This window comes from Drosophila yakuba, chromosome 2R, assembly GCF_016746365.2.
Source record: "Drosophila yakuba strain Tai18E2 chromosome 2R, Prin_Dyak_Tai18E2_2.1, whole genome shotgun sequence".
Taxonomy (NCBI): domain Eukaryota; kingdom Metazoa; phylum Arthropoda; class Insecta; order Diptera; family Drosophilidae; genus Drosophila; species Drosophila yakuba.
The window spans coordinates 12890792-12907245 of NC_052528.2; the positions used below are offsets into that span (position 1 = coordinate 12890792).

The following is a 16454-nucleotide window of genomic DNA, read 5'->3' on the forward strand; positions in this document are numbered from 1 at the left end:
ATCAACCTCCTGATATCGGAGACAGTCGACAAAAAAATTGAACGGTTGTGGGTGTATGCTACGTTCGATTGTTTTCGGTCACCAGAAGAAAACTCGTAAAATCTCGGAATACCCGCAAATGCTCTTCGACTTTTGAATCGAGGGGTTTTTGAATTGCACTCGAAGTATCGAACAACATTTAGCGGGAAAGTGATTTAAAGAACTCGTTATTGTTGTTGTTATTATTATCAAGCGCTGTGAAGATATAAATAAGGAAGAGGAAGAAGGACATCGAAGTGTTTTGCTAGTGAAGTGAGAAGAAATATAGAAAGATAGAAGGAGAGAGAGAGTGAGAAGGAGAGCAAAGCATCAATTACCGTTATCAGCTAACCGGCAATAACAAAATCATGTTGATCTCGTGCAAATGCTCGAATTTCGTTGCTTCGACTTCGAAATTGCAGCGCAGCAACAGTAGCAGCGGCACAGGGGGCCATGTGGGCGGTGCTGAGGTCGCCAGCGGCGATGTACCCACCGCGATCCTCCTGTCGCAGGTGTTCCAGCAGAAGTATCCACTGGACTTCGTCTTCTACGGCCATATAATGGAGTTCTTCAAGCACGTAAGTCTCACTGTACTATAGTCGCTATATAGTTCGTCAACCGATTATCGCTGGCAAAGTGCTAGAGCAGGATAGAGCATGTATTGATTGGGGGGTAGGCAAAAGCAACAACGGCGCAGCATAAAAAGCAACAACAATGGGCTAAAGGCCTATGCTGGGACACTAGTCGCGCTCTCTCGCTCTCTTTACGGACACACAGTAGAGATACGTTTCAAAGGACCAGAGGGGGGAATAGAATACAAATTTCTTCAACCAATGCATTCATAATCCGTTAATACATTGTTTTTACCATAAAATGTAAACACAAATGAAGGCATACAACAAAAGTAGAGCATACGAAGATTAATAAATAACTTAAAAGTAACTTTTTTGCGCTCAAGATGCTAATTACCTAGAGCTAGCTTAACTTAATAGGACACTATTTAGTTGCATTTATCAAGGTAATTGTTAAGCGAAATTCACTGTATTTGCGCTGTTGCGTTGTGCGAGTGTGTGAGTGTTTTTTTTTATTATCGTTCTTTATGTTGTGTGCCGGCCTATGGCTTTTGCTTTTGCTTTTTGCCGTTTCTGCCTGTGCCGCCTATTCTCACACACACAAAACAAACATAGGCCCATACATATGTACATATGTAGGCCTGGAATCGGGAATAGGAATGGGAATGCGAATGGAATGGAAGGGAGATGGTCTATGAAGGGATGTAGGGAATATGGGAGGGCAAGAAGAAATAGGGTCATCCATTCGCTCATGGGAAACTCGTGAGGAATCTTCACATTTTCTGGTTTATTTTTGGCCTGCAACTCGCATCTTTCTTCCGCTCCCTTGCGTTTCCCTCCTCCCCTCTCCCGCAGTCCACTTCCTTTCCGCACCTGTTTATCATTCGCTCCTTCTTTTCAAGCAGGAGCACCCTGTTCATGTTCGGTATTCTCTTTGCCAACCTGATCGCCGGTATTTTTAGTTTCCTGCGTCAGCTTCTGTTTCACTCGCCTTATTTTCCCGTTTTTATTCGCCTTTTTTTTATGATTTATTCGCTCATGCTTTTCATTTGTCACACCCTCAGCAAGTAATTTGCATAATTTCGTTTAGTAAATTTTCAGTTCGGTTTCGCTTTCCCAAAAACGTCACAAAGTTGCAAAGGGGTTGGCATTCAGGGGTTAAGCGAAGTCGAGTATTCCAGTTCTGGAATTCGGAAGTTGTGTGTTAATGGTTAATAAAGACCCAAATTTATTTGACTTCTTGTAAAAGTATTTAAGGGTGTCACTACAAAAAAAAAATTATAAAAATACACCTGGAATTTTGAAGAAAATCATATATGTATCTGTGTACATAAAGTATAAATGTATAATTTATAGATCGCCGATTTTTTCGTTAGTCATTACTTAAATACACTCATTGATATCGGTTCTTTTGTTTTAAACATAGGGATTTATGGAAAAACCTTCTTATACTTACTGAGTTGTAATTGATGTTGTTTTTCATTTTTTCCTTCATTACTTAATTGAAAGATAAATAAACAAGTGGTAAATTCCCAACTGGAATTTACCAACTCTTTTATAAGTATAAACAAAAAAAACTAATTTGTTTTGTTGATAAATCACTAACAATGTTTTCGGTAAAGCGATAGGAAGGTATCAAATGTTTGCATGATAATAAATTAATAAAATAAATGATTTAACTATTAACAAATAGTTTATAAATATACGTTAAGGAAATATTCACTCTGCTTATTTGCAGTATCTATCTTGGCATTTAAAATTTCCATTAGGAATTATGAATTTATTTAAGTTCATAATCGAATAGCTAATATATTTATATTGAAATTATGTGCATAAATTCGGATCAAAGGTGTATTTATTGAGAAGGTAAACTGGTTCTCGAGTAGTTGACATTTGCAAGCAAATAATACTTTGGTGGGCCCCCGCCGTATAAGAAGTGCTTGCCTCACTTCTTCTGTCTGTAATTGTTGTTCTTATTAAGTTGGGCCGAATTTTTCCATCTTTCGTTTCTGGTGCTACCTTATCCATTTAACAAAATAAAAACAACTGAATATCTGCGTCATCGCCGCTTGTCTTGTTCCCACTTTTCAAGGTTAAATCTCCCTATCCCCCTTTCTTTCTCTCTGCCTTCGTTTTATCCCCTCTCTCGGCCACGGCACTCGTCACATTTTGACAGCCACTGAAGTTGCTGGTCCGCAGTTTGACAGCCAGTGGGTGGACAGGGCCTCTGGAGGATCATCATGCCACCATTGTAATAGCTTAGCTTTCACAGGGCATGTTCCCAACGCAAACCACTCCTAAGTGCTATTATATGCTAAAAATATAATTAAATATTTTTTATTTTGAATATATATAGTAGATTAACTCATTATTATTCGAAAATATCGGTTATCGCGGTGCTTGCACAAAAGCACCTTCACCGCACGTTTGTAACTCGAGTGCTGTATTTATTGTAATGCAAAATTGAATTGTCCAATACGGCAACGTCTTGTTAGTTTTTGTTTTTGCGGTTGGCAGATCGTCGACTATAGCCACTATTGTTGCTTTTGTTGCTCTGTGTGTTGAGTTGTGTGTTGTGTTGTGTTGTGTTGTGTTGTGTTGCACCCACTTCAAAAGCGCTGAGGCGTGCTACAACAACAGCAACGCGAACAAATAGACCAAAAGTGTTATTTTGAATAATTCAAAGCTCACAACAAAACTAAAAACGAAATGAAAACAAAGCAATTCAAATTGGGCAACTACATCGAAACTCAGATACGCTATCTTCTCAAATCCGCTAGTTTTTGAAATACTTTTTAGGCATTTATCATAGTAAAAATCAATGTAGACATTAATATTTGCATTTTAATAATAAAGCATTTGTAGTTTAGAATATTAGTGGTAATTTATTTTAAGATAATGCAAATACTAAACTTTGTAAAAGTTTCTAAACAGGCAAACATAGAACCGTAATGCGTTCTAAAATCAAGAAAAGTATCTCACAGCTAAAGAGTTAGTTTCGATATCATCGATCAGGGTATAACTGTTATTCAAATACACATCACAGCATACATATATATATATATGTACGCCACAAGTATAAGTCTGTATGTATAAATCAGTATGCAGGCTCGTGTGTTTATATGTATACACTTCTATGTAGAGCCAAAACGGAACGCTTTTAGAATAAATTACGAAACCAGCGACAAAACACAAGCAAGAAGTAAAAAGCACAAAGAGCGGTCGAGAGGGTTGGATAAGCGGGGCGGGGCGAGGGGCAAAGACGAAGGCAGAGAAAGAGGAAGAACAACAACGGTCGAGCCGAAATACAAAACAAAAAACTTGTTTATAATTCTTTCCCCCATCTCTTGCCAGTATATTTTTTTTCGAGTGTGTGCCTGAGTGAATGTGTGTGTGTTGGATAAACAAGTTTTCGAGATTTCCAAATGCGGCCGGCCGGGCACTGGACCGCCGTAAAGTCGACGGAGAAGTCCGGGCAGCGGAAGAAAGGGGGGTTCCAAAAGGCCCACTGGGCGCCCAAAGAGGGGGAGTGGCTCCAAGAGCCGCTCACTCGAAGAAATTCCGAACGATATCAGTAGTGCCAGAATGCTAGCGAACTAATGAAGTGTTAATATATTAGGGATTCGATTTTTTTTCCCTATGGGACTTTTGGATCAAAACAACTTCATATCAATGTACTAGTTACAAAAAATCTCAACTGAGTAACACTTGACGCGTACTATTTAATACTCTGTAAACTCGCACCCTTCTTAATTGAGTTATTACAGTAAATTGGTTATAATTTTGTAGTCACAGTAGTTTCTTGCCATGGTTAATATAAATTTCAATGTTATTCTGTTTTGCCATGTGTAGGCGTACAAAAGGCAGCCATAAAAACCATATATTGAATGCCGGGTAGGGGGTCACTAAGGCATAAATGTGCGGACCGCTGGCGAATGGCTTTTTGGGGCCCACTTGATGGGCAAGTTGACAGTCGGAGCAGCAGCCCCACAACTGAGCCCCCCTCCCCAATCCCTACTCATAAAGGCGCTCCACTGCGTAGGCCCCGAAATGTTTAAATTATGAATTTATGCATAAAATTTGTTGAAATGCCGGACGACATATGGGCAAGATGTGTGATGGGCCATTACAAGGCTATGCTTGAATTTAGTCAACTTGAACTTCCTAATGACTTGTGTAACACAAGTGAAATTGACTGACAATAGTGCTCGCTAACTCGAAACGCATTTAAAGTGACATCTGTTTGTAATTATGATTGTTTTTAAAAACACTCAATTATGCTTTATGATTTTGCCATGAATAATATGCTCATTGTACAATTGTCTACAAAGCGAATTAACTGTGTACATCATATTATTTATTATAGCTATTAAGGGAGGTTGTTATAGACAAGAGATTTTAAACCTAATGGGAAAACAATAAACTAAAACATCCGTGTAAACAGAAAGTACCATTATTGCGCATACTTTTGAATAGTTCAGTTTGGATAGATTCGAACTGTATTTACTAAATGAGTTTATGTATCTTGCAGTTTGTTTGCCATCGCCTATTAATCCAGCAGTAATAGTAGCTGTGATTGTGAGCACGCCCCTTATCAATTTTGATTGTCCAGCGCCCACACGCACACACTCGCTCACTCACACCTACCTAGACGTCTTTTCTAGGTTATCAAACGGTAAAAACGCGGCGACACAAATACAGATACTCCCTGCCACTTTTCCATGTAGTATAAAGTATAGAGTATAGAGTATATATAAACCGATTGCTGCCAGTCGTGCTGTCGTCAATCGATGTCTGCCTTTGGAAGTCGCTTATTTACGATTAGAGCCTTTAATCAGTTGCACTCACTTTCCTCCGCCCTTTTTCAATAGTTCACAGCTCACCTGTGGAAATGGGTTAATTGAAAATAATAACAAAACGATCTCTGAATGAGGCGGGAAACCAGATTTATGAATAAAGCTAAAACAAGAGGCAGCAACTGCATTCATATGCTAATGCCCATGTCTATTGGCATGTTTATTTTTAGCCCAGTAAATCGCGTTATGAAACCGAAAACCCTTTTCCAATCCACCGATTCCACAAAACAAATATCAACAAAGCAAATCCCAAGCACGAGTTATCAATCAGTTTAAGTTATATTCTCCTCATATGGAGGGAGAAAATAAGGCGCGCCTGCAGTGACAACGTTTGTGTACTCTAAAAATAGCCATTATCAAATGTAAAGTCTGTGAATCGAGGCGGTTTGCATGGGTTTGTGTAACAATAATAGTAAGTAGAATGATAAGTGCGCCCGAGTTGGCAACAAGAAATAACTATTACTTTATCGAAAATCAGGCTAGTAGGGCTTAATTGCTGTCTGGGCCAAGGAAAACATAAAAAAGAAGTAAACAAATAAACAATGGTGATGAAATGTGTCTAAGAAATATATAATAATGCGCACCTGAATGTATTTTATTTGCTTGTAAAAGAAATTTCTTATCAAAATTGTGGACTATGTTATCACCTTCTGAGATGGCCCTTTAAAAAAATTCGGGCACTTATCACCTTAAATAAAAAGTTTAAATTAGAGTGATATTGTTGAAGCTGTCTTATATACTTTTCACTCACTTGTAGTTAAATGGATATTTATATGCCAAGTTGAATTATCTCTTTAATTGGGATTTGATCCACTTACTGATCCCTTAAGAAGCAGCATATCATTCCGACCAGGAAATTGCCATTTTGATACGACGTGGTCAGTGTTTCAGAGTCCCAGAAGAACACACTGGTCAATCAGAGTTAACCACCCCTTAACCCCCTCATAAATATATGGAAAAATACATATATGACCAGCTGGTGGCAGCGCGCGTGTCGGTTAATTGAAAACCAATGTTAATCTTTAACAAATATAACCTTGAAGGCAGCCGCAGTCGAGTGCCGTACTCTGTAATGAAGCCCACACTTCAGCCACTCCGCCGCACTGACCAATCTTTGGGCCAATCTAATGAGCCTGTGGCCCTTGCTCGTAAACTCTTAACCTTTTCCACGGGCCTTGTATTTACATCTGTACATATGTACAAACATATGTATGTATGTAGTTACTGAGTGCCATACAAATGCGCACAGCTCGACGCTCTCGTGTAAACAGAACTATAAATTCTTGAATTGAGAAATCGCCAGCCGGCTAAAAATAAAAAAAATAAATAAAATACAGCGAAAACACCTCTTCTTGGCTAGCGGGCAATTTTCAAAACATCTAAACGCGAATAATTTATTTTGCGTGTGCAAGAGGGATGAAGAATGCCAAAAGGGGTGGGATTTTTTGGGTTGGGGGGTTGATTCTCTGATTTGATTTTTCTTTCTTTTTTTTTTTTTTGCTCGATCACGTTTAGCATGCGTGATTTTATTCGGGTGAGGGGTTAATTTCATCGCTTCCCCCAATTATGATGGCTTGGCATAAATATTTGCTCTGAGGCACAGCCCAAAGCAGCCAAAAAATAGAAATAATAGTAGTGGCCAGGCGAGAAATAAATAAATAATGAAAACTGTGTCAAATGTGCGGCCACAAAGATTTGTTTACTTCGGATAAACACGAAACAAGGGGTCCAAATTTGATACGCAAATAGGAGCGAAAAACACACAAAAAATACACGATGAAAAAATAGTTTTTAATATTAAAAGAAACAGCGCAGAAGAAGAGCTCTGAGATCGAAATCAAAACCCTTGTTTTTAACTTGATTATACAGATGAATTTCAGTACGCATCTTTTCAATCACCAACTCTTGCATTGCGAACACTCTTGAATTTATTTAAGTACTACTTTTTCTTAGTGTTGATCTTATCAATATTTGGTTGTCTTGTAATTGTTACGTCTGGAAGAGTTATAATTAGACCGCTTGCACAAACAATCAGGTCTTATCACAACTCTATAATTCGGTAGCTCCGAAAATAGACCCAGGTCGCGTTTAGGGACCGGACCGCTACAGATGATCTCATTATTATAGTAGGCATGTACATAGATGGCCGTATATTTATTTATATTGTTATTTATATGGCCGGTGTGAGTGTGAGTGTGTATAAAGCTAAAGCGAGTAAACTAACAATTAACAGCAGACGTTGGGCCCGAGAATGCCGCCATCTTTGCTGTTTGCTTATTAAATTTGAGTTGTAGCCGGCTGGCTGGCTGTGCGGTGCGCTGGGCAAACAAAATCCACGGCAAAGCAAATTTGTTTGTCAAAGTTTTTAGATAACACTGGCACACCTACCTCATATTCTCATAGTCCCCCAATCCCCATCCAATCTGCACTCCCTTTACGCCTTTTACCCCTTGCTCACTCCGTTCGAAGTCTGTTTAGCACCGCCGATGGGCAAACATTGTTGCGCTTAATTTACTGTTACACACTGAGCGAAATTACTGAGTTGATTTGAGCGTATCTAATGCCTAATATAGTACGTAGCGATTAATTACGAATGTGAGTAAAATAATAATAACTAACAATTTAAATAAAATAATTTTAAAAATATTTTGAATTTTCTCAGATTTTCTAAAAATATCACCATATTTTGTTCGAAGTTCCTAATATTCATATCGGCGTAGTGCTTTCTATATTATATATAGTTTATTATTATTATACTATATTATATATAATATTTACTTAAAAATGGGATTTTTATGTTGTGTTTTTTAATCTTCAATAGATACAGTGAGTAATTATATATGTAGGGAATCCGAGCTTCGACTCATTTCAGCACATTATTTACCTGGTAAAAAAAAACGTTTAATCTGTCGACGGGGAGCACACGTGTGCACGTTTCCCTAGCCTTTTCCCAGTTCCTCATTCTAATCCCGATCGAAATATATATCTTTTGGGAGCGCAGGGCTCGAGGGGAGGAAGAGGCGTGGTGGTGGTGGGGGGTGGGGGGGGGGGGGTTTCGGCGGAGGCACTCCGGCTGGCGAGACTATATGCGATGTTTTGGGTCTGGGGCCTTATCAGATTTTGTTTTCAAACGACATTGAATGATACGCTTTTTTTTTTACTGTTTTTCTCTTTTTTGTTTTTTCGTAGATAAGGCAACATTTTATTAGGGAAGTGCGAATGAGGGAGGTGGAAGGGGGCTGGAAAAACAATAAGCTGGTTTAGAAAGTTGAACATGACAGCAATTAATTTTGTAATACGTGTACGATCTGTAGTAAACGCTAGGCAGATAATTAATTGTACTGAAGCTTACAAAATCCCCATTAAAATTAATCAACAATCATATAAATACTAGTCGAAAGATGGTCATTATTTTGAGGTCTTTAAAATATAATTTTTATAGCGAAACCGCCCTTTATGTAAATCTGTATTCCGCTTGAATTACGTTGGTACGACTCAGAAACGAACCCATTTTAATGAAGTATGTATACTGGCCCTTTTAAATTGTGAAAACAATTAATCCCAATCAAGAAAGAAACCCAAATCGCTTAATATTAGGCCCATTAGATGGCCGAAAGAAACAAGTTTCGACCAACAAGTGACCCAAAGACACTTTGATGGGGGCTTAAATCGGACTTGGGACACCGAGTGACTCACATTGGCGGCCCTTGCTGGAAGCCTAAAAAACCAAAAACAAGAAACCAAAAATAAGATACCAGAAATAAGAAACAAGAAACGGAGGAGCACAACAAAAGCCCTAAATGGAGTGGCCAAATCAAATCGTAAGCCCGCCGATTGGTAGTGGAAATTTTTCGAAAACCAACTGGTGGTGGTGGAGCGCGGCCATACAAATTGGCATCGCAATCCGCAGAGCGAAAACGCCCAGCACGCGCGTGTGTCCCCAGCTGTCTAAAGTTGTTTATGATAATGGCCAACGACGACGACGACGACGACGACGACGTATCTGAGCGAAATGTGTTTGCCTTTTTTCGACACAAAATAAAAGAGGCAAAACTAAAACTAAAAAAACTAAAAACAAATAAAATATATGTATAAAAAAGGAAAAAATCCAAAGAGGAAGAGGGTATTATATTGTATTATTCGTGAGCAGCGAGGCGAACCAAGTCGCACCCCAAAGCGAACCCCTCCTCGCCAATCCCCCCATTTCGAGGGGGATCCAAATCCAAATCTATAAAAGATTATTTTCGTAGTTTCTTTTGCCAGTTGATTTGTTTACAACTTATTTTCTTTTTGGCTCAGTTTCGGTTTCTGCCGATGAAACGCAACAAGGCGAGTTATCTCAAAGCTATAAAAAAGAAAAACAAAAGTAAAATCCAATGAAAATAGAATTAGAAATGGAAAACAAAACAAAGGAAAATGCGTCAATCGGCCGCCGGACGATTGTTATTTTCTTTTCTTTCTATCTTTTTTTTTTTATTTGGGCGAAAGGTGTGCCAGCCACGGATGATTGACGACCTGATTGATTGGTAATTAACGAAGGTGCCAGCACTTGCAACAGGTTAATGCCCCCTCCCTGCATTTTCACCCCCCCTGGCTGCTCTTAGACTTTGAAGTGCGATATCAAACTAATACGAGATGAAGTGATAAGCAAATGATTATCTCACAGGAGAATAACATAATAATTTAAAGGGCTTAAGGCACAAATTGTTTGCTTATCATATCTTTATTTGCGTGCCATCTTTATCGGAGCCGTTAAAAGTAAAGATATTTCATTTTATGTGTCACAAACAGCTCATTTCTCCCTTTGGACACAGCTTAATGTGTTTGTTTTTCACCAAGTCAATAGCAAGGCGAATTGATATGCAACAAAATATGCAAGTGGAAAATAATAGGGTTCGTGTAGAGAAAGGTTGACGGACAGACAGACCAGACAGACAGACAGACCCTAGGCAGAACCATTAGGCACATCAAGTGTCGCGCCACAGGCCTAATTAATGCCGGGCAATCAATTAAACTGCAAAGTTGCCTCGCGCAACAACAAATTAATTATGCAGCAATGTGCAAAATGCGAGAAATTATTACACACATTCTGCCCTAAAGTTGTTTGTTTTATGGGAATCGTTCTGGTTGCATAAGCAGAGGCGGGAATGGGAATATGCATTATTTCCAGACACCACTCCGCTGATATGAATTTCAATTGCCCCAGTCGTTTATACAGAAAAATCCAAATAAACTAGATACTGCCCATATACAGGCAATTGAAGTGCGCAAGGGTTTCGATGATAGCAAACCGCTTTAAGAGCCGTCATTATTCGCTTTGCAACATAACTGAACCAGCGGAATCACTTGATAGCTCCATGATAATGCACTTGTATTTCCCGTCTGACATTGCAGGAACATAACTCTCAAGTTATAGTCGACTTTACGGCCACATTATGTGCTTATGTATCATTATATACATGCATTAGCTGAAAAAAGGTAAAGTTCAGTTTCAGTGGCTTTCGCACAAAGTTAAAATTATATTAACATGTGGAGTATACGAAGTTCAAAAGATAAATAAATCCAATCTAATAAATCGCTTTAGTTTCTAAGATTCATTCAAGAATCAATTTATGAATACAGCATGTTTTGGTTTGCAATAAAGTATTTGCAATTTATCACAGTCGCATAGGATTTTCTAACGACATCCACCATGCATATTAAGTGATCCACGGACTCCCGCTGACAGTTGGACAACGTTTTCGACAGTTGGCACCAATGCAATTGATTCCGTCTAGATTGCATATATTACCTAAATGTCGCGATTCAATTAAATCGCTTTATACTGATTTCCGATATGCGAAGAGCGTGCGGCTGAGTTACGTGCTCCTTGGCGCGTTTCCTCTGGCGATTTTGCATCTCTTTCGGCCAGCCAATTGCCATCTCTTTCAGAAGCTCATCCAGCAAGAACACGCCATGTTTTATTTATTATTATTTACGTGGTTTCTTTCTTTTTGTTTCGGTTAGAAGACGCGATTACAATTAATCAAATGCCGGGCTGGCCATAAAGCAAATGCTCATACGTCAAAGTCGAACGTAAACGGTTATTTAATTAGCTAACAGCCACTGGTTCCGGCCACTAGGTGGCGCCACAGCATAATTAGCAGAACAGCGCAGACATTTTATTTCAATTAAGCAAGAGTCGATCATTCGAACATGCAGTTAGGTTAATTAAGCAATCCAATGAAGTGACGACGACTACGACGACGAGAACTACTATTGCCTTCAATTGTTGTCATTGCAGTCTGAAAGTCACTGAGAAGAGTCATTGACATTTGGCAGATCGCGAATTGCGGGAGAGGCGCAATCGCATGCAAAATGTTTGGCAAGAAAAGGGTAAACTGCATGGGAGTGCAAGGTAATTCAGCTACCCAGGATGGCTAAGATTGCAGTTCCTCTTAAATCTTAACTGATAGTGGCGATTGGGCCGTTTGGGGCCCGTCAAACGAGTCAACAAAAACACCCACCTTAAGCTTAGCTGTGCCATAAAACCGTAAACAACGCTAAAAAGTCCAGAATGAATGATGGATGGCGATCAGCAATGATCGATTTATTAGTTACCCTAGATTCGGATGGAAACTTTCCATTCAAAAACCTAGCTTTTTTTATAAGCATATTTAATATGATAAAGATATTTTTGGTTACTTATACACCTTCACAATTTGGAAAGTGTTCTAATCTTAATTACACGTTCCCAGTAGATCAAATCATAAATCTAAAATAAAAAACCATTGCGGTATTTGTGCTCTTTCATCACATACCACTTATCTTATCGGTTCCTCAATCGAACTAAAGCAGAACGACTCATTCCGCCAAAATCCAAATCTTACAGGGTATCAGCGAAGCAAATTAGCAGCAAGTACAACAAGTCAGTCGGGTCTTGCGGTTACGAAAACAGCCATAAAACTGCAATTTTAAGCCGAGCAAATAGGCTTGAGCCCATAAATATGTTTATGCGTTTGCCAGCAATAATATACAATATACAATATCAGCCGAGTGCCAAAACACTTGACAACAATGCATTTGCTGTGTCACATTTTAGTGCCTTTTCTGTTTCATTCATATAATTATTGCCGCCGACTGACTGGGTCTGATTAGATATTACCGCCCTCGGTGTAAACAAGTTTGGAATTTGCATTGAAAACAATATTTTTTGAGTGGGTGTGACCGCAACTTGTTATTGTCCGAAATGGATGCGAAAACAAATTTCCAAATACAGACGAGCGAATGCAGCTGCAATTTTACAATCCCGGAAATTGAGTTGCCAGCTAAGTTTATAATAATATCAGCCTTTTCATTTTAGTTCAAGAATTTAATTGCACGGTTTGAAACTTTATTCAATGTGAGGCTACGATTGTCCCTTAAATGCAATAATTACCGCAGAGCATGAGCTGTTCATTATTAAGTTTATTATCCAGTTTATTATTAACAGGACAAAGCATTAAAATGATATGTGATTAGTTCAGAGAGATGATCTTTTTTCGCTGCCCACCTGGCAAAAGTGATGATGGTTATATGGAAAACGATGCTATGCGATTCAGAAGCGCTTAGCTGACAGGGGCGACGTTGTCATTTGATTTCTGTTGACGTTTGCACTTGGTACGTTAATTCAATTTAATTCGGTGTATCTACGTGTGCGAATGGTTGTTTGTGCACTTGTGTCCAGTGTTCAGTGTCCCACCCGCTCCTCCACTTGCCCTGGCTTCCTCATTGTCCAAGTTATATGAATATTACTTGATTGTGTTGGACGCAAGTGTCAAATTTAGCCAAGCACGTCTATAAAAAGTGTTTTTCTCTCCTGTGTCAGTCGGCAAACACGTGCTACGATTCCAAACATGCCGGAATTATTTTGCATAAGTGGGGGAATTCAACTATACAAATACGAGGGGCATTTTGAGAATGGATATTTAAGTTTTATTGGCAGCGTCACTTTTATGTTTCTATTTCGCCATTCGAAAGCCAGACAATTTTAATCGATTCTGCGATATCATGAACTTGTTTACCGATCACATCTTCTTTTTCTCACCATGACAACCAGACTAATTCAAGTTGTCTGTTGCTGTTTGGTACCCCAACATTGACATCAACATCATTTTGCAATTGCACTAATTGTTTGTTGTTTTCGTGTTCATCAGCGGTTTCTTGTTTGCCGATAAGTCTTCCCACAATCGGGTGCCGCACTCGAAATGAACATAATTGACAAATTTGCACTTGAACTACTGTGCGGCGGGGTTGTTGACTGGGTAAACATCGAAGAAAGGCTTTTCTGTCGTGATCAGAAGTGCAGATAATAATGAAGCAAATTGGTAATCCCTCTTTATCAGACATTGACCAGACTGTGTGGAAACCATTATCAGCTAACTTGTTGACTAAAGGTAATCCAATTTAATATGAATGTGAGGGTTGCACCCAGTAAATACCTCAGTATATACCCCAAATCAATAATCACTTATTGTTGTTAATAAAGAATGTAAAAAAAAATATAAATAGAAATATACATTTTTTAATTATGAATCAAAACGATTCACAAGCTTGTATTTGTTTCTTGAAATTAGTCATTAAATATTTTCTTGAACAAGCATTAACATTCAACTTTTCTTGCCGTTTCAGGCCTATGGTCCCATTCCAGACCTCACTGTGGCTGTGATTAACCAGCGGGAGCTGTTGTATGGTCTCACCCTGGAAGCTGCTGGCCAGAGCTGGCAGCTGAGCCTGTGCATCAACTGCAAGGAGGTGCTGTGCGCCAAGCGATTGACGGCGGGCGCAGGGGCCACGCCCACTCTCTACCTCATCAACTGTACGCTGCTGACCAGCAGCGAGGAGCTGGCTCAAAGAAAGTCCAACAAAGCCTTCTCGGAGACCTTCGAGCTGCTGATCATGGATCACACAGGCAGTGACTCTGCTTCCACTCGACCCACCAGTGGATTATCCAACTCCGCATCGAGTCTGAGCATCGGCTCCCTGTCTGCGAATCCCACGGATGCCAGGGTGCAGAGATTGAGAATGATACAAGCGCACCAGCAGGCGCGATTGCAGGAAGAGATTGTGGAGACAAACGAGCGAATCGAGCGGTACACGCGCACTCAGTTCCAGTTGCTAAACAGTTTCCGCGAGAAATCGGATCAGGACTGCGCGTTGCTTTTCAAAGTTATACGTGCGCTGCCCGAGCAGGCCTCGGAGCTTCTCGATCGTGCCATGCTTCCCGCCCTTGATGTGGCGGCCAATCAGCCGCAGAGTGCCACTGCCCGGCGCAGGAACACCATCAGCAGCCGGCGGGAGTTGAATGGTGGACCCACCACACCCACTACTACGCTGACACATCCGCCCAACTTCTTAACGCTGAACCAGCAGCCGCAGCAACAGTTGCAGGCGCAACAGCAGCAGCAACAGTTGCAATCGCAGCAGCATGCCCCACAGAGTGTCTCGATGGCCAGGAAGATGTCGCACTTTGACACACCGCCCGCCACCCCAGAAGCCACGCCCATGAGCGTGGGCAACAGTCCCACCTTCCGGCAGCAATCGGCTGCCGGCGGTGCTGGTGGTCCACCCACCCAGACGGTGACCGCAAATGGAGTGGGTCAGTCCAGTGTTACCGAAGATGCGGATGACTGTCTGTTCGATCTGGAGGATGTGGATGCTCCCGTGCCAGTTCAGTCCGTGCCAGTGCCCAGCTACCCGCGCAGCCTGATCTATCAGCAGCAGCATCACCACAATCCGTTCCAGCAGCTGAGCCAACAGAATGGCCTACGCAGCGTCCTAGATGACGAAGCTGCAGATGAAGCTGAAGGTGAGTACTAGAAAATTGTACCTCAAATCAATTTTGTTTTTACCACAATATGTGTTCCACATACAGATGCTCTGGACCCCGACAGCTCCATTTCCATACCAGTGCGCGGTGGAGGGCGTCCCAGCCACGCGCAGTTGATGAACTTCGCCCGGAGTCTGCCCATCGAGATAGCCAACACCACGCTGGCTGAGAGAGCTGCTGTGGCCAACAACAATAATTTCGGGCAGGGCTGCGAGGAGGTAAGATGACTATTTATTACTCCCAGACATATCAAACTAATGGCTGATCTCTATGTTAGGGAATGGATAACATCGACATAGCGGCCAGCATCCAAGCGCTGACCAGAAGTGTCCATGGCGAGGCTGTTTTTGGGGACTTGCCACGCCCCCGTCTGCGATCTCAGATCGAGGGCTAGCTAAGCTGGCTTGGATTTTGGAGTCACCACTACGTACACATAAATATATCAGCTCGTAATCCGCATAATTTTTTTGCCTGTCGCCTAGCCGCCTTAAAAATTGTTTTCGCTATCTAAACTAAATTAGTTGCTCAACGAAACAAGGACACACGAAGCGCCTTCCACAGACACCCAAAAATACCCACATGTCCTTCATATAACACATGAAACCACATACGCACCACCTACAAACTACCAAGTACCAATTAAGCAGACAGTTTGCAATTTCTTTAATTATACATCGCCTATAAGTTTTCTTTCATTTTTTCGGATGATCTTCGATTGGAAATGTGTATTTTCTTCGTTCGACGAGTGTACGCCTTTCATTGGCTGTTGCACATTGAGTTAACTAACTGATACTGATACTGATGATGTTGTTAGTTTATACAATGAATAATCTAGTATACATATACATTATATATATTATAAAATACATAAAGAATGCCATCAGCTCCAGCTGTGACACAGGCAAGACGCATCACGAAAGCGTCCAATTTATGTCCTCAATTGTTTGATTTTGGTAATGGTTTTGAATTCCTTGAACTTATATTTTTTCTTACACAGAGAGCTGATTCCGTACAAATCTAAAACCCACAAGAGAGAATGCAATCCATTAGGAGATCTCGTCCTACACTTTGACCATTCATGTTTATAAGTCTTTAAAATAGTTAGCGTACATTTTAAATTGTATTATTTTGACTATAGTCATTTATAAATACCTGTGCGCA

At 40.4% G+C, this 16454-nt stretch overlaps 1 protein-coding gene across 1 annotated transcript; it reads left to right on the top strand.

Annotated features, from left to right (window-relative positions):
• On the top strand, window positions 1–16224 carry LOC6530393 (protein suppressor 2 of zeste). The gene is made up of 4 exons (XM_002091283.4): window positions 1–596; window positions 14096–15272; window positions 15339–15511; window positions 15571–16224. The coding sequence occupies exons 1-4, from the start codon at window positions 387–389 to the stop codon at window positions 15685–15687; spliced, it is 1677 nt and encodes a 558-aa protein (XP_002091319.1). The 5' UTR covers window positions 1–386; the 3' UTR covers window positions 15688–16224.
• The last annotated feature ends 230 nt before the right edge of the window (window positions 16225–16454 follow it).